General features: G+C 45.5%; 1 protein-coding gene across 1 annotated transcript in view; it reads right to left on the reverse strand.

Annotated features, from left to right (window-relative positions):
• Window positions 1-24,770, reverse strand: part of CDC37L1 (cell division cycle 37 like 1, HSP90 cochaperone) — a 295,015-nt gene that overhangs the window by 159,457 nt on the left and 110,788 nt on the right. Inside the window, exon 3 of the mRNA XM_078677395.1 lies at window positions 19,562-19,655. Within this exon, the coding sequence (XP_078533521.1) occupies window positions 19,562-19,655 (94 nt within the window). The remainder of the gene's footprint in view (window positions 1-19,561; window positions 19,656-24,770) is intronic.

The raw sequence follows: 24,770 nt of genomic DNA on the forward strand, positions 1-24,770 counted from the left end.
CTTAGAGACTCACAGGGTGTCAGACACAGGCCAAACAGCAGGGTCCACTCCAGGTCCCGATAACATCGACCAGCTGGGTAGCTGCCTCTTGTAGCTTGTTGAGTCCCTGTTGCTTGAACAAGAGGTCCGCCTTATGACACCCCTAGGGTTCACATCTTTGTCCGGAGTAAAAGAGAGGAGATCACGTTCCTCGGTGCTCTTCTCAGATTAAAGATAGCATGTTCAGTTTACTTTTGATCTTCCTCAGGCCCAGGAGTGTTCTGAAGTGGGTGCCTGGAGGAACCAAATTTAAGCCTGACATGTGCTAGTGGGTGAGAATAACTCCTGGGAAAGCCCTAACCAACTGGGAAAAGTTACAGGGGCCAACCCTACTCACTCTGGACATTTTCAAGACAATGAAATTTGTCAGTCGCACTTAACTTGCTCTCAGAGGGCAGGATGTATGTGGGGGTGTACGATGGTAATGTCCTTTGACTTCTAACACTAAAACCCAGTTTGAAGTAGTCACTGTACTCTCAATAAACCCTGAGATAGACTTCTGGTAAAACACAGGTAGGGTTTTCCAGCAAATAGACCGTGAATACACAAGAATTATTTTGCCATCTTGGTTCCCTTTTTTCCCCAGTGTTATATATAAACTTAGCAGACCTGTTGAACAGGATTTGACATTCCAACAAGATTTGACAATGTAACATAAAAAAGGATGATCACAGCCCAGTCTGCATATGTTGTCAGGTTTAGAGGAGTGATATCTGCCCATTACACTTAATCAACTACTAAATACTGGCTGGCAGAAGTGTAAGAGCAAATGCAACTTTTATATATTTGTTTATTGCTATTTTATACCATTTAAATGCAGCACAACAAAATAGAAAATGCAAATTTCGCCTCCAGGAACATCAGGCAGTGAAATGCTACCTTTCGAAAATTTACTTTTCCTTAATATTTATGAAAAATCCAACTTCACCACGGAATTGGATTTTTAATTACTTTTAAAAATAGTTGTTTAATTATTTTACAAGCTTCTCCCAATATAGAGATATAATATAAGGATTTTTAATCTATACTCCGGTTTTCTACCTAGGAGGGCTAGGTCTGCCACAGTGAAAAATAGCTTTTGGGTGCTAGTCACTAAAAGGACATGTTAACATTAAATCTCTACATGCCAAACTTTTAAATAGCATGCATTCTTCCTTGTTGGCGACAAGACCTACATTGGAGTAACAATTAACCCCTTCCGTACGCCCGAAATGTTCGCGCTGTGCGGGCGTAATTATTAGTGGGCGGGATTCGGACGGCCGGGGCCGTCCTCTGCACACGCCCACTGTGACGCGTGACGGCTCCTGGTGTCACGAGCATGCAAGGAGTTAATATTTAAAAACGAGGTTTTGAATAGTCATAAGGGTCCATTTTGACAGATCGAATTGCAGTTTTTACACTGCTAGTCAGACGACAATGGTAGGCCTGAAGCCATGTTTTACATTATCACTGCAGTAGATGGCACAATAGGTGCAGCAGTTTACTAGTGACGGGGTTGGTGCCTACTTAGGGACCTGTGCATTTTCCCGCGCAGCGGACGCGCGCGGCGGGTAGCCGGCGGGTCGCCGAAGGCTAGCCCGTCTGCGCCCGTCCGCGCTGGTCCGTCGCCAGTGGCCAGGACCCCTTGATGCCAGTTGATAGCATGGCCCCGCTTGCCCGTGAGGAGTTACTTGCTCTTCGCTGCCAAACGGCATGTGCGGTACACTCATTGCACCCTGGCTCACTTGACCTACGGTGTAACCACTGCAGCTTTGAGGCCATGGAGGTAGGCTCTATTCCACCGGCCCCCGCTGACAAAGAATATACTACTGCGAGCTTACAGATACTAAGTCTTAACTGTAGGTCCCTTGTTAAACATCATGAGGATATTTACGAGCTTCTGACGGACTATTCTCCTGACCTGTTAGTCCTTACAGAGACATGGCTGACGAATGACACACTGGCCATCACTGCTTTAGCCCTCCCGTCTAACTATCTTATTCTAACTCAGAATAGACCTAAGGGCAAGGGAGGGGGATTGGCAGTGATATTTAAAGACATCTATTCCTGCACTCTCTCCCCTGCAGGGATAGCCAATTGTGAAAGCGCTCTTTTTAAGTTGAAGGTCTTAGATACCTTCACTTTTACGGGCGTGCTGATTTATCGGCCCCCCGGGCTAGCGAGTACATTTCAAGAGTCACTGGTTTCCAATGTCTCTGCCCTTATTTTGCAGTCAGCTAACTTTAGCGTACTGGGGGACCTCAATCTACATCTGGAGTCCTGTGATTCCCCAGCTATACTGAAGTTTCTAGGGGATATGGAAGCATGCCAACTATGTCAGCTGGTTGTGGGGCCTTCCCATCTAGCAGGCCACTTGCTGGACCCGGTGTTTTCTAACATTCAGGGAATCTCTGTCTCCACTCCTAGCCCTCTTAGCTGGACGGACCATTTTTTGGTGCAGATCGTTGTTAGGATCCCAGCTGGCTCTAGAGGAAAGCCTCCTCCTCCTTTTTGGAGACGTGCATGGCACAAACTCGATGGGGCATTATTTGAGGCCAGATTAACGAACTCCCGGCCTGCTTGGCCTGCTAACTTGGATGAGGCGGATCTAGCCTATAGAGAATGGATCAATGAGTCCTTGGATCATTTCATACCTAGGAAAATGTCAAGACCTAAACGTAAGCAGTCCCAGTTATGGTACTGTGAGGCGCTTGTACAAAAAAAAAGGAGTGTAAGGTACTTGAACGTATCTGGAGAAGATCGTATGATTCTGTAGCCAAATCTAACTTTAGATTCGCCACAAAAGCCTATCATAGGCTTATAAAAAAGACCAAGGCTAGTTATTATACTGATCTGATCAATGCCAGCACAAATCGCTCAAAAACTATCTTTGCGTTAGTAAAGGAGCTTACAACATCACCTGTGGGGACTAATAACACCATAGTATCGGACTCACAATGCGAAGAGCTGGCTCACTTCTTTATCAATAAAGTACAGGGGATTTACAACACATTTAACTCTGGAGAACCATCTATGACCTATAGATCTGCCATTGACTCATTGAGCCTTCCCTATTCTCTCTTAAATCTCCCACTCATCTCTCAGACAGATATGGAGACCCTAACTTTAAGAATTAAGTCGGGGTCCCCGGAGGATCCAGTCAAACCAGAGATGTTTAGACTGTTCCCGGATTCTATCTTGTCGGTAGGGCAAGAACTGATTAACAAATCTTTGCAATCAGCCACCATCCCGAAATCTTGGAAGCATGCCAAGGTGGTCCCTTTGCTAAAAAAAACCACCCTGGACTCTTCCAAGCCAGAAAGTTTCCGGCCTATCTCGCTGCTCCCTTACTTGGCCAAAGTAATGGAAGCACATGTCAATTCCATCTTGACGGGTTTTCTGGAGACTAATGGGATCTTGGAGGAGTCTCAGAACGGATTCCGTGCTAAACATAGCACGGAGTCAGCCCTACTGGCCGTCACGGAACATCTAAGGGTGGCACAGGACAGGGGTGACACCTCAGCTGTGGTGCTGCTGGACTTGAGTGCGGCGTTTGACACCGTCTCCCATGGGATCCTAGTTAGGAGGCTATGGGAGATAGGTGTCAGAGGTGATGCTCTGGACTGGTTCGTGTCATTTCTATCGGACCGTTCCTTCCAGGTTCATGCTCCCCCGTACTCTTCCGGCAGTTTTCCATTAGGCTGTGGTGTTCCACAAGGCTCTGCCCTCAGCCCCACGCTGTTTAATGTGTATGTCCGCCCCCTGGCCACATTGGCCAGGGAACGTAACATTGAATTAATATCTTATGCGGACGATACACAGCTGATCTTCACCTTCTCCAATAACATCGTGGGTGATCAAGCCAAATTCCAGGAGGATATCCTGGCCATCTCCAGCTGGCTAACGGAGAATTGTCTTCAGTTAAATTCATCCAAGACTGAAGTCCTCCTGGTTGGCTTGGATACTCAAAAGTGGGATGAGCGGTGGTGGCCCCCTACATTGGGTTCTCCGCCTACGCCTAAGAAGGAAGTTAAGAATCTGGGTGTGATCTTAGATGACGCCCTCACCCTGGATTCCCATGCGAAGAGAATAGCCGGTACTTGCTATGGTCGCCTGCGCTCTCTGAAACCTATTCTTGGCTTCTTTGAACCTTCCATTCGTCAGACAATTGTCCAGGCTATGGTCTTATCCCATCTAGACTACTGCAATGTATTAATGCTTGGGTCCAATCTGACAGTCATCAATAGACTACAGAAAGCTCAGAACGCCGCAGCTCGTACCCTGTTTGGCCTGCCTAAACGTTGCCATACCTCTCAGGTCTTGCGAAGGCTCCATTGGCTGCCTGTCAAACAGCGCATACAATTTAAAACCTTGTGTGTTATGCATAGAATGCTACACTGTTTAGGTCCTAAAATCCTGCAAGGAATTTGCTCCTTTTATGTTCCGCAGCGTGCACTCCGGTCTGCGGACCTTTTCCTTGCCTGTACTATCAGGATCCGGAGATGCAGAGCGGGTGGCCGCTCTTTTAAGTTTTTGGCCCCTAAACTCTGGAACTCTATTCCTCTAGGTGTACGTTCCATCACAAACCACCTACAATTTCGAAAACAAGTAAAAACCTGGCTGTTTTCTTCTATTTAGGGTTCCGCGGTGAACAGATATCTTGCCGCATTCCTCCGGCTGTTATGTGATTGGACCTGTCTGCAAGCGCTGGGACGCCCCGTTGTTGGGGTAGCCATGCGCTATATAAGCGTTCTATAACATAACATAACATAACATAACATTTAACTTACAGGCCCAAGGTACAGTTTGTACCATATACTAGGGACTCATATGTAAGCTAAATATAACAATTAGGAATTTGCCAATTCAATCATGTTTAAATGGGGAGCACAGACACTTTACTTCTGGTTAGCAGGGGTAAAAAGCACAGTTCTAAAACTAAAAATTTAAGGGTACAGCAAAAGGTGAAATTAAAACCACGGTAACACACAGAAAAGGTGGATTCCCTACAGTAAGCATAATGGTGTATACTGATCACTGGGGCAGAGATGGAGACGCTTGAAAAAACCCTGGTTGGACTAAACGCAAGATATAAAACAGGCCAAAGTGCAAATACACTCAAAGACATAAAACAAGACACTTTTTTTAAACAGGGAAAATAAATACCTTTGGAAAGATGTTATAGTGCGCAAATATTTTTTCATTTTATTTTGCTATAGTTCCCCGAAGTGGGAAGGGTATGCCCAGATGTGGGTTCCGAGCTCACTATCCCACTGGATTCAAGTAAGCCTCGGTGATGAAGGGTGATACCCCGAAACTTGTCCCGGGATGTTTGTTTTCCGGTCTAGGGAGGACCTGGCTTGGCAGCTTGGGCTGGACTGTTCCCATAGGAAGCAGGGTCAAGACTGATTTTCATATGACTGGGAACAAACTGGAGTGGCATGGTAAGCAACAAAACAATGGATTTACCCAGATCTGTGACAGGGGGTGAATGGCTGGCAATGTTTACCATTCCGTCCATCATCTTTTTGTGTTGCTCTAGATCACAATTATAACGGGGGTAAAGGCTTAGTAGAACTTTCTAATGGCTGCTGCGGAAGGGCTATCTGCAAAATGTCATCCACTGTTTATGAATGGCCTTTAGCAAGCTCAAAGCTTTCTATGAAAATTCATACGCACCTGGGTCGATAGTGACCCCTCCCATATAGAAGAATATTTGGATGGTAGAGTCCTAGCTTAGTGAGAGAGAGGCACTCAATCCTACTTGCAAGAGGCCACTGCTAAGCAGGAAATCATAAAAGCTCCTGATGGGATGCTGGAGGAGAGTGGCGGGAGGAGGGCTCAGGCTGTGACATGCTCACTACATAATTTTATAAGGTGTTCAGGGAGCTGCTAGCCCCACGGCTGGCTGTCCTATACCAGAAAGTCCTGGAAAGGGGTAAACTCCCACACATAGCCAGAGCAACAGTACTCACGTCAATATTAAAACCCGATATGGATGAAAAAGACTGCAAATCCTACAAACCATTATCCCTTAAGAATCTAGGCAACAAGATCCTTGCATGAGTCATTGCTAACAAGCCAAACCCACTGCTAGAGTCAGGTTCTGCGGGAGTAATCCGGGATTACACAGCGAAGTCTGACTATAACAATCTGTAGACACTATTTGCCCTCATTAATCAGGTTGAATCAGATAGTAAGGCTCACTCTGTATTTCTTGACGCTGAGAGGACTTTTGACTCACTGGAGTGGCCCTTTCTGGTTGTGGTGTTGTGCAGGATAGGGATAAGTAGCAACATTCTAGGGCTCATTGAACAGCTTTACTCTGAGCTAACAGCTCATGTGAGCGTCAATAGGTACACTTCCCAATCATTGCCAGTCTACAGAGTTACAGAGCAGGTGTGTCTCCAATCGCCCTTCCTTTTGCCCTAGCCATACAGCCATTTGCAACTAAACAGGGACATTGAATGCACGTTTTGTTGCTATATGCAGATTACAACGTGCTCTTAGTGAAGAATCCGGAGGCCGATCTTGAAGCGATTAACAGAGAAATGATGTGATACGGGGGCCTATCGGGTATACAAGTTAACTGGGGGAAAGCTGAGATATTCCCCATCACAAATGCAACAGACTTACTGTTCAGTACCCACTCCGCTGGTGTGAGGAATCACCTAGGATTCAAGGGCATATTTAGAAATAGAAACAATAATAAAAGGCAGGTCAAAGTTTGGCAAAAGCGAGATTTATTGTATTGCAGAGCGCGGCATCCCTAAAGTGGGCGCTCCGCTCACTATTAAAGTTAAAAGAACAAGCATTTGCAATGCAATAGGTCTCGCATTAGGAAAGTTTGAGCTATTGGCCTTGTAAATGACACATTTTTTATTTATGTGTTCGTTTTGAAAATAGCTAAATTAATAGCTTTGTCATTTACAATGCCAATACTTTTAACTTTTGCAAATGTGACACCTATAGCATTTGTAATGCAACATGTTTTGTATTTACGTGACTTAGATGTATTGATATTACAGAGAACAATGGCTTTTATTTTTTTAAATAATTAATACTTAAAAAAAGTTATTGTAATTTATAATGGCAATAGCTTAAACTTTTGTAAATAAGTTTTGTGAAGATTATGTTCAGTGTATTTTATTGTGACGAAAAACCAAGAACAGAAGTGAAATTTTAATATCTTTTTGTGACATTTGTAATAAAGCTTGAAACATTGAGAGAACATATTTGAACCAGTTGTTGTTGAATGGTTGCACAGACTGATGCTCTGGTGGTGCTGAGTGATGTTGTGGTGGCGACGAGTGATGCTGTGGCGTTCAGTGATGCTGTGGTAGCGCATAGTGATGTTGTGGTGCCCCTGAGTGATGCTGTGGTGGTGCGATAGATAGATAGAGTGAGGGCGATAGATAGACAGAGGGAGGGCGATAGATAGACAGAGGGAGGGCGATAGATAGAAAGAGGGAGGGCGATAGATAGAAAGAGGGAGGGCGATAGAAAGATAGTGAGGGCGATAGATAGATAAATAGAGTGAGGGCGATAGATAGATAAATAGAGTGAGGGAGATAGATAGATAAATAGAGTGGGGGTGATAGATAGACAGAGTGAGGGAGATCGATAGATAGATAAAGTGATGCCGATTGTTAGAGTGAGGGCGATAGATAGACAGATAGATAGAGTGAGGGCGATAGATAGAGTGAGGGTGATAGATAGAGTGAGAGCAATAGATAGATAGAGTGAGAGCGATAGATAGAGTGAGGGCGATAGATAGATAGCTAGAGGGCAATAGATAGATAGAGGGCAATAGATAGATATAGGGCAATAGATAGATAGAGTAAGGGCAATAGATGGATAGCTAGATAGATAGCTAGATAGAGTGAGGGCGATAGATAGAGTGAGGGCGATAGATAGAGTGAGGGCGATAGATAGATAGAGTGAGGGCGATAGATAGATAGAGTGAGGGCGATAGATAGGGTGATAGATAGTTAGATGGAGTGAGGCCGATAGATAGATTGATAGATAGAGAGTGAGGGCGATAGATAGATAGGTTGGAGGGTGGAGGTGGAGTTGGAGGGTGGAGTCGGAGTTGCTGGGTGGAGGTGGAGGGTGGAGTTTGAGGGTGGAGGGTGGAATTTGAGGGCGGAGGGTGGAGTTTGAGAGTGGAGTTTGAGGGTGGAGTTTGAGGGTGGAGTTTGAGGGTGGAGGTTGGAGTTTAAGGGTGGAGGGTGGAGTTGGGGGGGTGGAGTTATAAGGTGGAGGGTGGAGTTGGAGGGTGGAGTTGGAGAGTGGAGGGTGGAGTTGGAGGGTGGAGTTGGAGGGTGGAGTTTGAGGGTGTAGGGTGGAGTTTTAGGGTGTAGTTGGAGGGTGTAGGGTGGAGTTTTAGGGTGGATTTGGAGGGTGGAGTTGGAGGGTGGAGTTGGAGGGTGGAGTTGGAGGGTGGAGTTGGAGGGTGAAGTTGGAGGGTGGAGTTGGAGGGTGGAGTTGGAGGGTGGAGTTGGAGGGTGGCGGGTGGAGTTGGAGGGTGGAGTCAGAGTTGGTGGGTGGAGTTGGAGGGTGGAGTCAGAGTTGGTGGGTGGAGTTGGAAGGTGGAGTCAGAGTTGGTGGGTGGAGTTGGAGGGTGGATTTGGAGGGTGGCGGGTGGAGTTGGAGGGTGGCGGGTGGAGTTGGAGGGTGGAGTCATAGTTAGGGGGTGGAGTTGGAGGGTGGAGTTGGAGGGTTGAGTACGATCTAGGGAGCATATTTGTATTTTAAAATATATAGGATTTTGTCTTTTCAATGAAAACATGCATACACTTTCTCCACCATGAAGCTCGTCGCAACTTATGAACGGAGGAGTGTGAGACACCGTGTGAGCGTGTGCACCTTCCCCGTGTGATCTTTGTTCCCCAAGCATAGCTCTGCAGACACGCACCGTCCCGTTTGAAGACTGTGCCCTGCTTTCAAGGTGAAATGTGCACCCCGAGGCATCACTGTGGACAGCCCGCAGTCGTCAACAAATGCCCAAAGTGGAGCAGTTCAGGCGGACCCACCAATCATATAGGCGATCCGGCGGTGAGTTTGTGCAATCCCCGGCCCGCAACCCGCGAGTAATTGAGGCAGTCTCAAACTACTTCCCCCACAGCCTCCCAGTGTGCACAATCAGGAAGCGGCGGCGATGCTGGCCGAGGCTCCTTCCCCTCCGGTCATGCTCCGGCCTTCGGTGCAACTCTCCCTGTCCCGGCCAAAGCCGGGGAAACCGTTGGGGTAAAGCCAATGGGAGCACGGCACACAGGTGATGTCACTGAAGTCCTGGAGAGCTGCAGCCAATCCCGGCGCAGCCCTCCGATGACGCGGCGGGAATCGCTGAAACTTTGAGCCAACCACAGCGCGGCACCGAGGTGACGTAGGTGGAGCAGGCAACAGCCTCCCAAGGTTCCCGGGCCGCTAGCGGTGCTTCTAACGGCGATCTTGATGCACTCTCACACGGCGGTGAAGTTGGGGGCAAGTTCACACACTGTAAGAACCTCGGGCCAGCAGCGGTGATCTTATCAGTTACAGCGCTTTCCCTGCAGCGCTTCACAATTCCATAGACGCAGACTCCACCCTCCCTCCGCGCTCGGGTGCCTGCGAGTTGCATGCGGGACTATGCATGCGAAGTATCAACACACGTAAAGGCTTTTTAATAATATGAGAAGCAGAACTTGAATCTGTCGTACTGTAAACCAAAAGCGCGTACACACGCTGAAATCGGAAACGGCCCTGCGCGACCGCCCAGCAGCATGTGAGACAGGAGATGTGCACGGCGCCGGCCTGGGCGCGCGCACCCACGAAGTGAAATCGCAGAGGGCTTGCTCGTGCCCATCTCCTGTCTCAGATTCCCAAGAAGTGAGTCACAATAGATACTTCGCTGGACGCAGTGCTTCGCACTGCTTTCACCAGCTCAACCTAAAAATGTAACAGAGCGTGGTGTCCCTGAAGCGGGCGCCATGCTCACCATTACAGTAAAAAATAAAATTAAAAAAGAACATAACATCTCCGGACCTCCCCCAGCACATCTAAATCACCAATAGCTTAGCTTACTCACGCTGATGATGGCTTTGTTGGTGGGTTTCAGCAGGGGGTGAGGAGATGGTGGTGGGGGGGTACTGGGGTGGTACAAACAGTGCCCACTGTGTGATAATGAGGGATTAGAACCACCTTAAGCTGGCAAATCAGACAGAAATTAGCACTCAGGGACTAGGACAAGGCCGGAGCAAGATGACAGGGGTGCTGCTGCAGGCATTACCTTGATACAGACAGCTCTTTGCGCCCCTCAGAAAATTGGTGGCCTGGCCCCAGCTCTCCCATGCTAAATGCCGGCCCTGCTATATATATTACTGTTCAATGGTGATTTTCTCATTACTACAGTGTGATACTGCACTTTATCGGACTGCACTATGGCATGCTATATATTTTCACACTGCGTGGTGTTAAACTATGTCTCATAGCAATGCACAGTGTGCCCTTGGGCTGCAGACATTCTACACTGAAGCGTATGGGATCATAACTACTGTTCTGTGAGAGAATGCACTGCAAACCACAATATTTAGTGTAATGTTGCTATACTGTACCACAATGCATGGGCTCACACTGCGTGATTTACCTTTGCCCTGTAACGGCATACTCCATTACGGTACATGCACACCTATCCCTCTAACAGTAGCTTACCTATGATAAACTACACCGCAGTAACTACTGTGTATCACAGAGCACCATCCACGCCGCACTGTGCCCGCAACAACAGGTACTGGGTAAACAAAATGACTTGCTGTACTACACACACACATATCAGTTAGTATAAGCACAATGGCAAAGAAAACTTCACAATTTTAGCATTATTCTTGGCTTTCACTGTAGAAGTACTGAGGCATCACATAGGAACAAATTATGTGCACATCTGCACCTCATCCTTCCTTAGTAAACTCTTACTCCAAAGGGCAGCAAGTAGTGTGTGGGTAAGGAGGCAGAAATGTTAGTAAACCAGCACCTTCGGGCATGTTTTTGCTCCAGCTTCAAGTGCCTGCTGACCAAAGGGAAAGCCTCCCTCCTCCCACAGGCAACAGAAAGGCACTGAAGGAGACTCGACCACAGGGAGGCGAGCAGATCTACCACAGGCTGGAAGCCGGCAGTCGCGCCGCCTTCCTCAGGCAGGAGGACAACACAGACCCCTCCATCCCCAGATCACCTTTGCCGCTTCCTCTCTGGGCGCTGCAGGCACCGCGTGCCCGGGTCCTCTGGGACTGCACTTCCGCCGGTGCCTCTGCTCGCCCTGCAGTGGCAGCCGGGGGTGACCGAGGAGGTTGTAGCTTCTCTCGGCTTTCAGGTAACCTGGGCCTCGGCTCCCATTACTTGTTGCTCAGCACCAGTGACACCATCCGATGCTGCACCGGGAGGAGTCTGAGAGCATCATTGAGACGTCAGGCAGGGGGCAGCTCCAGTCCTTTAGTGTCCATCCTAGAAGCCCCCCTGATTTGGGAAACTCTGGTCAGGCTTTCTTTGGATACCAAGCATACTTTAACAAGAACACACCAAGTGTGGTAATCTTGATTACTTGGTGCACACATACCAACTTGTATTAATGATGAGGGTTCAGACTATTGTTTCTGTATGTAGCAATGTTTAGAATGTTCAACTTTTTATCTCTTTCTACAGTATTTCTCACAGCAAAGCAAATACATTTGGCAATAGTTTGGTTTATTTCTCAGGTAAAACTTTACCATGAAAGCATTGACATGTTTTCAGTTGAAATAGTCCTGGGTTAAATTAAAAATATTTTCGCTGCAATAGGTCTCACATTTACATGCGAGACCTATGGCACTGGAAAGAAGTGGCCGCCACTGTCCCGGCTGCTTGAAAAGAGAAAGCGCACAAGGTGCGCTGAATGGAAGCAAAGCATTCCATGCTTGCAGTAAGAGAAAGTCAATAAAGAAAATAGTGCTTTCAAGACTAAATAACACGTACCATGTAACAACCGAAGTAAAAGAGCCAGTCGCCATGGGAGGTTACAAATGAAAACAAGGCAGTACTAAGGAGGGACTAACAAGCCAATTTACGAATCAGAAGCCAACATTTACGAAAGACAATGACACAAGCCAATGAAAAATAGGGGCAGGGAGTGGGCAGGGCTTCTATTCCATACTCTAGTACAGCAAGTCTTGCAGAGCAGCGCATGCGTGATGACTCTAGGCTCGACCTAAAACTATTGGGAGGCTCTCATGCAGTCATATGAAAGCAGGGGTTTGGGGTCCCTCACCTAGAGATACTACCACGCACCACAGTCCCATTATGTGGTATACTGGTTCAATTCGCGGCACTGCATGCCTCAGCTCCGGATCGTAAGAGACCAGACAGGCACAGGAGAGTTGAAAACAATCATTATAATTAAACTAACCAAGCCAATTCAGCTCATAGAAATGGTCCTCTCCACAAATTGGTTGATATGGACCATTGTCAAAGCGGCCAACTAACCCAGATCTACTCCCCATGCTTCAGGTCATGAATTATCCTCCTCTCCACAGACACTAGACAAGTGTGTGATAAACAGTCTGCAGAACGTCTGCAGAACGTGGGCCTGACACAAATAGGTCAACTGGCTATATATAGTAGGTTCATGAAGCTAAACAATTCTGGGTATAGAGTTGACAGCTTTGGTCACATTAACCTTTCTCAGATTTCGACATGTGGTGTTGGTTATATGGAAAAATACGAAACAGGAGGTAGGAGGGTCCACGGAAAAATGTAAAGACCTGCACAGATACTTTCCCTAGAAGACTACAAAAACGAATTGAATTATCTGTGGGTCTAATGTGTTACTTGGTGCCCTATGGCGTCCCAAATATAGGTAGAATGTACCAAATCTCACACAGGAAAGCCCTAATTAAAGGACGGAATCCCATCTCTCCCTGAGGTGACAAGCTTAATAATCTGGGATCTCCCCCCGGCTGTAACTCCTAGTAAAGCCGAGTGCTACACCCTCCTCACTGTGAGGGAGGCGCTCAGAAATGTTCTCAATATTTATTACGATATACTAGAATCCTCCAGATGATAAACTAGAATTAGTTACTAAGTGACCGGTGCGTGCTCAAAAGAAAACATTTGATAAAGGTGTAATAAAACTAACTACCAGGAGAAAAAGGTTGTAATATGTATCTCATGGTGCCAGGATTAAAAACAGTGCTAAGGAAGTTTTGAAAAAAAAACTGCTACTATCTAGTGAGAGGGTCGGTGAGGCACCGATCTCTCCGTCGGTACTCTGCAGGGTACCGACAGAGAGAGCGGTGCCTCACGTCCTGAGCCGTGGCCAGGTGAGGTGAGGTTTCTTACCCGCACACTACAGATTTGATTACTACACCATGCTCCTAGAACAGAGAGGTTTGGTGTGATTGGTTGTATCTGTTCCCTTTTTCAGCTACACCTGTGTTTTTCACAATTTTTTCACTCATCACGCAGTAGCTTATACTTTTAGGTCCTGAGGAAGGCTAGACACTCTATGGGTCACGATATCTGAAACATGTAGACCGACCCTCTAACTAGATAGTAGCAGTTATTTTTTCAAAACTGCCTTAGCACTGTTTTTAATCCTGACACCACGAGATACATATTAAAACCTTTTTCTCCTGGTAGTTAGTTTTAGTACACCTTTATCGTTTTTTTTCTTGTGAGCACCGCACCCATCACTTAGAAACTAATTCTAGCTTATCATCTGAAGAATTCTAGTATATCCTAATGAATATTGAAAACATCCTTTAGCTCCTCCCTCACAGTGAGGGGGTTGAGCCCTCGGCTGTACTAGAAGACAGGAGGTGATCCCAGATGATGAAGCATGTCACTTCGGTGAGTGATGGGATTCCGTCCTTTAATTAGGGCTTTCCTGTGTGAGATCTGGTACATTCTACTTGTGTTTGGGACGCCATAGGGCGCTAAGTAACACGTTAGACCCACAGATAATTCAGTTCGTTTTTGTTGGTTATATGATCCTTGTTCTCAGATGAGCCTGTTGAATTCCCTCCTAACCCATATGATTGGGGTGCCTGAAATGAGGGGGTAGGCCTCAACACTGTACGGGTTATACACTGATTATTCTGCTGTAGCAGATAATGGGCTCTCGAGATCTGGGAGCTGGACTAGGGAGAGGCAATAGAGACTGGGGTTTGGAAGTACCAATGTGCTCAAACTAAATTTGTGCCCATAAATTAGAGTAATAAGTTGTTTCAATTTAAATTCCAGAACAGACTGTACTGCCCCCCCCCCCCCAACTTTCTGCACTACACTGACCCCACTGGCCCTTGTACTTTGCTAGATGCATGAGGGATCCTGCTGGTTTCTTTCCACTTGGAGTGGAACTGTCCACCAGTCAGGACGCATTGGATGGAAGTATTACAGATTGTAAAGAGAGATAATGGATGCACATCCAGAATGTACACCTGTGACATTGATATTGGAATATGTTAAGTTACTTCCCAAAATCACACACCAATAGGTGGCTGTATTAATACTACTAGTGAAGCATAGGGCGCTACACTCATGGATGAAGACCCCTTCTCCCTCAAGAGAGAAAAACTGGTTAAATGTTGCGGTATTCAGTGGTAAAATGGTTGAGGTGTACGTAGTGCAACAGATACCACAAGCATGGCCAAAACACATTTGGGAACCACTCCGACACTATTTAGATAGTAGGCCGGATGATAATGGCTGCACTAGAAGGGTAATGTAGGAGAAGAGCCAGGAAGAACCTCTAGACCTGGCTTTTCGGCTGACTTGGAGCTGCATCTCCCCCGTGCCTTGAGACCCTCACGGGTGAGTCGCATGCTTCACAATTCCCTGATTGACTGAGAGTGCAATTCATGTGGCAGTTCATACTTAACGCCGCATACCACGAGATCCACAAATGAGTGGTGTATATTGTTTTATGTAGAAGCTGTTTTGATACGCCTCACATTGCAGGCCAGTCAGTCACTGTGCACGTGATAAATGGATTTACATCCTTAATCATTATTGTGTTTATAACATTTCAGAAGAGTGATTATGAACTCCTGGTAATATAACTGCTCTCTACCTACAGTATTTGCTTAATTCATGTCTGTACTTACTTGTTTACTTACTGATAACCAACAAAAGAAATCAGTTGAAAATGATTGTGGCCCTTGCTATTAGTCAAGAGGCAAACAGCAACTGGTTGCTAAGCACTGGTCCAGTGACTGCATTATGGTACTGAGATATAGGTGACTAGTCTCTGGCTCAAAAACGGTTCATGACCAGAGTCCAAATGATTTCAGAGGACAAACTAGATGAAAATCTGTAAACATGGAAGAGCTGGTCGGCAGTCTACTGTACCAACAGGAAGAGGAGGACATCTGTAACCTAATGATTATTAGCGCGAGTCTTGCACGGAGGGGAAAATGATCCCTGTAGTGGGGGCAACGTTTTCCCCAATTTTTGTCATAGATGGTGACCTATAACTGTAAGCAGCCTGGACTACAACAGCGCATGGTCTCTTCGCTATACACCGACTTAGCTGCAATTGTTCTTTTATTATGTTGTTCAAGTATGCCTCATTCTGCCCTGTATATTACAATTTGAAATTAAGGCCCTGATTAGGCTACTGTTGTTTGAAAATCTTATTGCATTTTTTTTTTAAATCAATAAAAGCTTTATTTCTTATTATTTTTTAAGCACTGCCTGTGGATTTGGCAATTTGGATCCCCTTTTAGCCTTTCCATTAGCAAGAACAATTGATGAATATTTAGACTGGTGCTTGGCCAGGCTACAGATGTCTGATCTTTATTAATCAGTACTTTGATTACTCAAGCAAGCCTACTAAATCAAGCTTTTACCTATTATTTTGGGGTCTGCATCAATCAAGTAGAGCAGTGTGGGTGGTCTACACTCCTGAGGATCATTTTCATGTTTAGTGAGCAATTCCTAATGCACCGATTATGGGAATTTCCCTATCACCAGAGACGCAATATATAATGCCAACAGTTTGGAACTAACAGGTCAAGATACAAATCACTATATATTTTATAAAATGCATCTCTTCCAAGATCCTACAACTTTCCGGTTTGCCCATCAAATGTCAGTTAATTATATATGGGATAATTATCTCCTGACATATATTAGAAGGATGTTGAAAGTCACAGAGACATTCCATGGCCATAACAGAGGAATGAGGCCGAAGACAAATTCCTATATAAGGCCCTGGAACTCCGAGGTGACCTGCTTTATCCTTTTAAAGTACAGCAGAGATTATTTTATTGTTCACAATGCATTGCAACACTATCACCCTTCCCAAAAAATGTTGAAATGCTTGGCGTCTTGGTCTTTCGTATGAAAGAGTATTATATGTAGACATGAAGAATAAGAGTAGAATCTTTAGTGGAAAGTTAGGCACACCAAATCGCTGTTATTGATTTGGTGCACAAATATATCAATCTTTTTAATGCAAGTCAGATAAAAAGCATGCCGTAGCTCAGAATGTTTAGAAGCATGGAGAGATTTCGTGTAATGACCTATAGCATGGACAGAAAAAACACCTGGCCAAAAAGATCTCTTTTTTTGCTGATTAATGTGGATTTTGAAAAAACAGATCAGAAGACTGAAAAGTGTGTTCTCGTTGTCTTTGTTTAAACTGCAGCTCTAATTGTGCACTGTGGCCTGCCTTTCACCTTGGCCACCGGCAGCAGGCATAATAACTTCAAAACTCAAATGTAATAACTTATTACAGTTGATAAGCTCTGTCATTTTCTTATTACATACGACTAGAGACGTCACAACTTGACAATAATACGGAAATTAGAGACACACTTTTATATAGTGATTGTAAGCTACCATGTATTTTAATGGACAGTGCCTTGGAAAATATCTGAATATTTGAATCCTTAAGATTAACTACCTGTTCTAGATCTACTCTGATTTAATCAGCCTACAATTCTTAATACAATATCTCAAAAATCTTCTTTAACTTGATCTAATCGTACACCGAAGAACTGCAGTTTTTTTTGTTTGAATATATTTTATTGGTTTATGTAAGCAGTTAGTTGATACAGAGATACACTATGCCAATATATAACGGTAGGTTATATTTCACATACATTTGCGCAATAGAAAATGCGGCACAGTAAGGTATGACAATGGCATCGCTCATCAGGATAGTTTCTATGTGTACCAGTACGTGTAACAGAGAGGCCAAGGCAACATTGATAGGTAATGTAGCTGCAATGTACGTAATAACACTCCGTATGCAGGGCATTGCAACCCCGGGGTGTTGTGGGGTGAATTTCAGTAGGAGGTGGCATATACTTGTTACTCTTTTACGTGGTCACCTCATTTCTGATCGGCAGCGTGTGGTAGCGCCAGATGTGTCGTGTGATCAGGAGTGTCGAATATCGGATGTGTTCAGTCCTTCAAGTCAACATATTCAATAAGTCAACAAATATGGCAGTTGAATCTGCCACAGTAACTTCCAAACAAGTCCCAATCGGGGACAAAGGGCAAACAGGGTAAAAACTGTGAAAAAAGATAAGGGCTCAGGTGCCACTAAGTGACCGCCGAGTGGGGCGGGAAAGAAAAGAGAGGGAAAAAATATAGAGCAATGGGGAGTGATAGGACGTGTAGTTGGGAGTACAGTGTCGTCAGGTATGTCAGTGTACAGCCGTATAGGCGATTGCTCGGATCCGCGGTCAGTGTGGCAGGGGTGCATTGTAGTCATCTCTCAATGGAACAGGGGAGGTTGAGTTACCACCAGCCAGGAGGTGCCGTGGTGTCGGCTCCCGAGGCTCGTAGGTGCCATGGGAACAGTACAGCCCATCCATTCAGCATTACCGCATCTCATAGGTGTGCGTCCCTTCCAGTGCGCCATCGCCTAAGTGAGCCCCCTAGCCAAGCTTGCCTGTTGGAAGAAGCTTAGGGTGTCGTCCCAGAGTTGTGCGATTGGAGACTTCCTCAAACCCGCCACTTCCTCTCGGTGTAGTGTGGTGCTTTCAGCTCTCGCCCAGTTAGTGAAGGAAGTGTACCAATATTTAGCAAGTGGGGGTTCTCCCTTCTTCGAGTGTTTGGTAAGCATGCGTTTAGCAGTAATGAGCCCTAGGTCCCAGAATCTGGCCGGCACTTTATTCAATTTGGTCCTTTTATACAATCCCAGGATGCATGCTTCCCATGTGTGGGGTAGGCCTGCGCCAGCACTTTGTGTCAAGAGGGTTGTCACCTCATTCCAATATGTAGCAAGAGTGGGGCAATTCCAGAGCATATGTAAGATGTCCGCGCCAGCCAGAGTGCATCGGGGGTGTCCAGCGGTGGCAGTCGTGAAGTACCTGTTAATCTTATCTGGTGACAGATATGCCTGATGCAATATATAGAACTGTATTATCTTGAAACGGGAATTATGTGGGATGTTTACGGGGCTGGCTAATACCATTGTCCACTCCTTGTCTGTCCATCCCCTCCCTCGGGTAGCCGCCCACTTATCTCGCAATGGCTGCGAGGATCGCTGTGTGTGTACGAGAAGGGCATGTGCTACCCAGTGTATAATGTGGGAGCCGTTGCCCATGACATGCAGGTACTGTATAAGATGATGCATTGGTAATTCCTCATGTATATCTCCCCAGGATTCCGTATATGTATGCAATATTGATGCGTGGAGGAGGAATTGTCCGGCTGGTAAGCCTGTGCTTCCCGCCAGGTCTCCAAAAGGGAGCATGGTGCCATCTGCATAAAGGTCGCCTATGGTTTCCACACCAGCCGCCGTCCAGTTCTCCAACATGGCCGGTGTCACCATTCCATCCTGCCTGGGGGTGCCCAGCAGGGGGAGCGCAGGAGCATAAGGTTTGACCTCTCGGGTCAGCTTCAGGATACGTAGGAAGCATTTGCGAGCCACTGCTACATGTAATGGTAACAGGCGGGGCCCCTTGGTCAGGGGGTGAAACAGTGTGCATATTTGTGCGTGGGTCCATACAGTGACATCGGTGGCGGTGTCATCTAGATTTCTACCACTCAGCCAGTACGTCACCCATTGCAGCTGTGCTGCCAGATAGTACAGTTCTAAATTGGGGACTGCCAACCCTCCGGCCTCAGTGGGCGAGTAGAGTTTTGTCAGTGCAACGCGAGGTCGTCCAGTGTTCCAGATTAGGCTCCGGGTCATAGTATCTAAGTCGCGGAACACTCAGGACCGAAGAACTGCTGTTTTAATCATCAAACTCATTTGTCTAGGTTTACTAGCCGTACAAGAGTTCTTCCCAGCATGACTGGCATGGTCATGTGGTTTTGTCATTTGAAAATTACAATAATCATCCTTGAAATATTGTAATTGAATGTTAATTAAATACTTTGACCGCTGCTGGATTACATGCAAGGATTCTTGGAGCTCTTCAGTTTCCTTTTCCATTATTTTCAGTCTGGTTCATTTCTACAAGCATTCAAAAAGGTTACCTTATCTAAACACATTTAGAGAGAACCGTGGCCTCTGCTATCAACAGAAAATTGCACCAAAACAAGATCCAATGAATATCACAAGACAGGAACTTACCAAAATGCCTTATCTTGTCCTCATATTTTTGGATGAAGGTTTTCGATGCATCTTCCTCCTTAACTTGGTCTTCTTTATTCTGGTTGATAAATGTCTGTTAAGAGTAGAAACAATATTTCGGGGTGTGTATACAGTAGACCAACCAGAAACTCATTACTGTAGTCATTTTAAACCAGAAAAATGTCTGCACGGAGATCATTACAAACATTCCAATGAAATGCTACTATAACAGTACCCAAACATTGAAGACACTCTGTACATTGATTCAGCAACAAAATATTATTTTAATTCCTATCCTCAGTGCCCAGCACTGAAAACACAACTCAGTTCACGAGCAACAAAGGTCTTCTGCACATGGCTGCATTCTCTGCCATCACAGGTTGCACACATTTTGCTTCAGTGACAAATTTACTGTAGAGCTCACAAAAGCAATTACATTGAAGGTTCCTTACCAAGAGCAACTGATGTAACATCATTAGGTTATACACATTCCCACCTTGGACACAGGCTGTTTATCAGTCCTAAGAGATAATAAAGGAAACGAAGTACCTGACAATCAGTCATCTCAGGATAAACATTTGCTAATGCCATGATCTACTACCGCTAAGACTAGTGAGCTAGGATAATAAGACCTGACTATATGGGAGAAAACAATTTAGTGTTCCTGAAACTTCCTCCGATTTTCATTGTCTAAACCAGTGTTTCTTAACGTGTGGTCCGGGGACCCCCTGGGGGTCCACAAGTTTAGTCAGGGGGTGCACGACTGCTTAGAAAATTAAAAAATATTGACAGATTAATAAAAATAATAATAAATATAATTGACATTTTTTGAACGTTATGTAAATGTTAGGAATTTGAAATAGGAGGCTAAAAATTAAGTTGGCATTCTTAGGTGAATTTGTGAGAACAGTCCGAGTGCATCGAACAGAATATAGTATGGACGATGAGGGACCTCAATTGAATTTAGAAAATCTCAACCCTCATTAAAATGTACATTTCTTATATTTGTTTGTGAATTAAATTAAATATTTCATAATGTGTGTATTTGTTTGAACGCATGTTTCTGTATTTTTTGTGCATTGTTTTGCAGTTCAAATAATCTCAAGTGCTAAGGCCGAGGGTCCCTGCTTCCAGTATTGACTCAATGGATGTTTCCAGATTTCAATAACGTTCCAGTGGGGGTCCTTGGGTTCCAGTAATGATTAAGTGGGGGTGCACATATGTCATAAGGTTAAGAACCCTTGGTCTAAACGGTCTTGTTTTTAGGTTTTGAAGAGTAAGGAGAAAAATAGTTCAAATCTGTATTCTGACCTCACTTTTGATCTTAATTGAAACTTCAAATCTTCTTAGATTCTCTGGACTGACAGATGAGACGAGCAATATCCTTTTGTATGTGACTAAAGCTGGTGCAACCATAACGAATCTGTTGGACATCACACAAACCTTTAATAAATACTCCAGATTTCATACTTACTCAGCACTGTATCCGTAGACTTGGTCCCCGGGTCCATTCACCCGTTGCCAACTACAGATAAGGCCACAAGGGTTTAGGGAATATTCGCTATTTGTGCTAGGACGAGGTTCATGAATTTTGGTAAGCTTCTAAACCAGTTTTTTTTTTATAACACAATACTAAACCAGTTTAGCTCTACGCACACCACACATCTCACTGGAAACTCTACAATGAAACGTGTATGATGGTGGAATATCCTCCTTGGTATTTAAATGTACTACTGGCTCTCCCATAAATAAGTATTACGGATGGTTATTTGCTCCGTTGAATGAACCACCTGAATGTGGAGGTGTGTGCCATGAGTGCTAAGAGATGTCCACAGGCGCTTTATAAAGGGATATCGTCAGGCAGTCTTCAACAACTGCACTGGTAATTCGGTTTTGACAAAAAAGCATTGCAATATGTGAAATGGGAGAGTCCTTACCAAAAGAATTTAAACAAAAAAACATTTAGTGGTGTAGTACCCTGTTGCTGTATTTGAGTGCCCTTATAGGCTTTCGGCATGGGAAAAAATAAGAACCTTGAGCCTGGGTGACATTTGGGAAAGCTTCTGTACAATGATATTTGGATATTTACAGTCAGAATATTAATTAACACCTACTGAGCACTGAAGATAACTAACACACACACGCCCTCAAGAAATAGGTGAATATTAGCCTCCACTATACAAGATGGCTTTCCCTGGAATACGGATTACAGATTTCCCAGATGAAATCAAATATTGTCTGCCAGATGCATCAATAGCCAATTAATAAACCCCCACTCAGAACTAAACGGGTGCATAAGGATAGGAGGCTCAGGGATACCCAAGGGCGGTATCCTTTACATAATGTTTTCCATTAATACAGGACACAACTCTGCAACTACTTCATTATTCTTGCACTCCATGAAATTCGAGAGGGCAACCAGTAACAGATGCCCCTGGGGTTAGCCTCAGAACATTTTCCACACCATATGGTCGTGTCCAGTGTTTTAGGCTACATGGAGTGTTTGCACAGTTTGGAGGAGGTGAGTAAGATCTTAATTATTCTAGAATCTAAGCTTATGCTACCGGGTAAATGGGGTGAGGTTCCCTGACCTAGGATAACCAGGATTAAGAGTGATCCTGGCATGGAGGTACCGCAATGATACTGCGAGGGCCTTGTGTAGTGGGAAGCGACAAACGCTGGAGGCCTGGTGTGCTGGCATGGATTGGTGTTCTACACATACCTTCAAAGAGAGGGAAGGTTAAGGCAGGAGATTTAGAGAACCATAAGAAACACTGCCTTTTACTGCTTAGGCCACCACTACAAGTTAATTGACCAGGGAGATACTGGGGAAGGAATTAATGATTTAAGATCGTACTAACAGGTATGAGTTAAAGGTGCTGTAACGGGGAATAACCCGCTGACCCTGGGATTACCAAATTATTGGGTGGGAGTCTGGGAGGGCATCTGAGGGGTGGAAAGCTGTGCACTCTATTGGGGGTGTGGAGGTGACACTGCCTGGAGTGGCTGGGTGTGGGCCGGGCTGTTCTGCTACCACAGCCTCTGTGGACACAGTTTTTCTGGGTCCACATACGCAATGGTAAAATGGGCCTGCTGTTTTTGAACTTGGAAATTTCAGGTCTGGAAATACCAGACTATTCAGTTACCCAGTGCGCTATCCCTGTCAGGATTGACTCGCAATGGATGCCTAAGAGCCAAGACCATAGAAATCTTTGGTCCTGGCAGCAAATCAGGAATATTATCCTGTTTGTTAGTTCTGGTGTCTAAAAGGTTGATAGTGTTAGGGCTGGACTTCTCTTAAAAAGGATGCTAGACCCCTCAGCTCAAGTAAGCATTCCTCATCATAGGATCCTGCTCCTCAAAAAGGACAACATGTCTAAGATGGGTTCATCAGGAGCAAGGAAGGTGGATACAGATTATCCTGATAAGCGAACGGTCAGTTTTTATTGTGGCCAACAGTTACGATTGTATAGTGGAAGGCATTAGAATTACTTATTGAGACCTCTCTAACACAAGGTAAAAAGACATGGGAGTTATTAGCACTTCCTGTGTCACTGCCAGTATGTTTCTGTCCATCACCCTGCAGCAAAGGCTCATGGGAATTCCACAGCACTAGACACCTTGAGAAGCATCTCCTACACTATCTAGGTAAGAAGAAAAGAAAGCAAATACACCTGTTGTCCGTGATAGGTGTGCTTTGGGGGCTTGGTAGTTGTACCTGAAATATGAAGCTGATGAACACCGACACAAAATGTACGTTGCTGGTTTCATTTTGGAAACGGGGACATTTCATCGCCGGAAGTTTGATAGAGGCACAACGTTTATTTTGTTGCCATCTCTGCCAAGAAGTACAGTAAACATTGACACATTTTAACAAGAAAGGGACTAGTGATAAATGCCTCTGGGGTTGTAACCAGCTCTGGCACGATTTTCCATACCATATAGTCATGTCCAGTGGTTCAAACCTTCTCGACTGAGTTTAGAAGAGGTGAATAAGATCTTGATTCCTTTGCAACCCAAGCTTATGCTGCTGGATATATGGGGTGAGGCGTCCCTTTAGGGGTACAGCATGGGGATTATTCTATTACTGTCAGCTATTTGTGCTGCAACACACCTTTAACTAAGTGAAACAGGCGCAAACAGGGACAGTGCGCCATTTTACATATAATGCGCTACCATCAGGACAGATGCCAACTTACGGCTGTCCCAGTGGCTTAACGAAACATGAAGGGCCCAGCCTGCAAAGTACATGCAGGGGTCCCCCACACTCTGGATCCAGTATGAAGCTCCCAGGCTAGGAGCCAGCCAGTGCTAGAAGGGGCCCACAGTGCTTGGGTGCCCCCGCACCGCCGGGGCCTTTGTTGCGCCACTGGGCAGCACAGCAGAGAAAGGCAGAGCAGTTGTTTGAAGCAGCTACTCTTCCTTTCATAGTGCAGGCACCACCTGACATGCACTTCAAACGGGAGTGGGAGGGAAGCACATAACCCCCTGAAGGCGGGTGCAGCGAGTGGTTGCACCCACCTACAATGGGATGCCTGGGGGTGGCGGGTTCCATTGGATCCCTTCCCCCCCCTTTAGAGGATGTCCTCAGGTGGAACACAAGTGCACTTTCTGACCGACTCTTTGCCAATGTGCCCGCTTCCATAATCAAATGCAGCGCAGGATCAAAGTGTTTCCCTCATTTGCATGAGGCGACGCCCCCTTCCAAATTTAGGGAATTCACCCTCAAGATAGCCCCAGCGCTAAAAAGTGCCCTGGTGTTATCTGTATACCAAAGTAACTGCACACGCATTTGTGCTCCCTTCCGTAACACTACAGTGCCCAGAGGGTGCAGAAGATGGGTGCACATGCCTGTTGCACCCCCAGTGCACTGTATATAATCAACCCCAGGATTTTGTGTTCTCGGCAAGGTGGTGGCCCGTAGAGATACTGCAGGGCTGAGGTGGTGAGGAAGGGCGACGCTGAAGCCTTGGTGTGGTGACTCGCATTGGTGACGTTTACCATCAGAATAAACGATACATGGCTGTCCTATGCATGCTGATTTTGGTGGGCAGGATGGCGGCTGTTCAGCATACGTTTAGATGGACTGTGGTTGGGAGGTGAAAAATCCTGCAGACTTTCGCTTAGTACACCCGAAATGATTGCCAATTATTTCTGGTTGACTGTTAATATATAGCTCTCTGCTAGGGCGATGGATCACCAAACCTTT

Source organism: Lissotriton helveticus, chromosome 2_1, assembly GCF_964261635.1.
Source record: "Lissotriton helveticus chromosome 2_1, aLisHel1.1, whole genome shotgun sequence".
NCBI classification, from domain to species: Eukaryota; Metazoa; Chordata; class Amphibia; order Caudata; family Salamandridae; genus Lissotriton; species Lissotriton helveticus.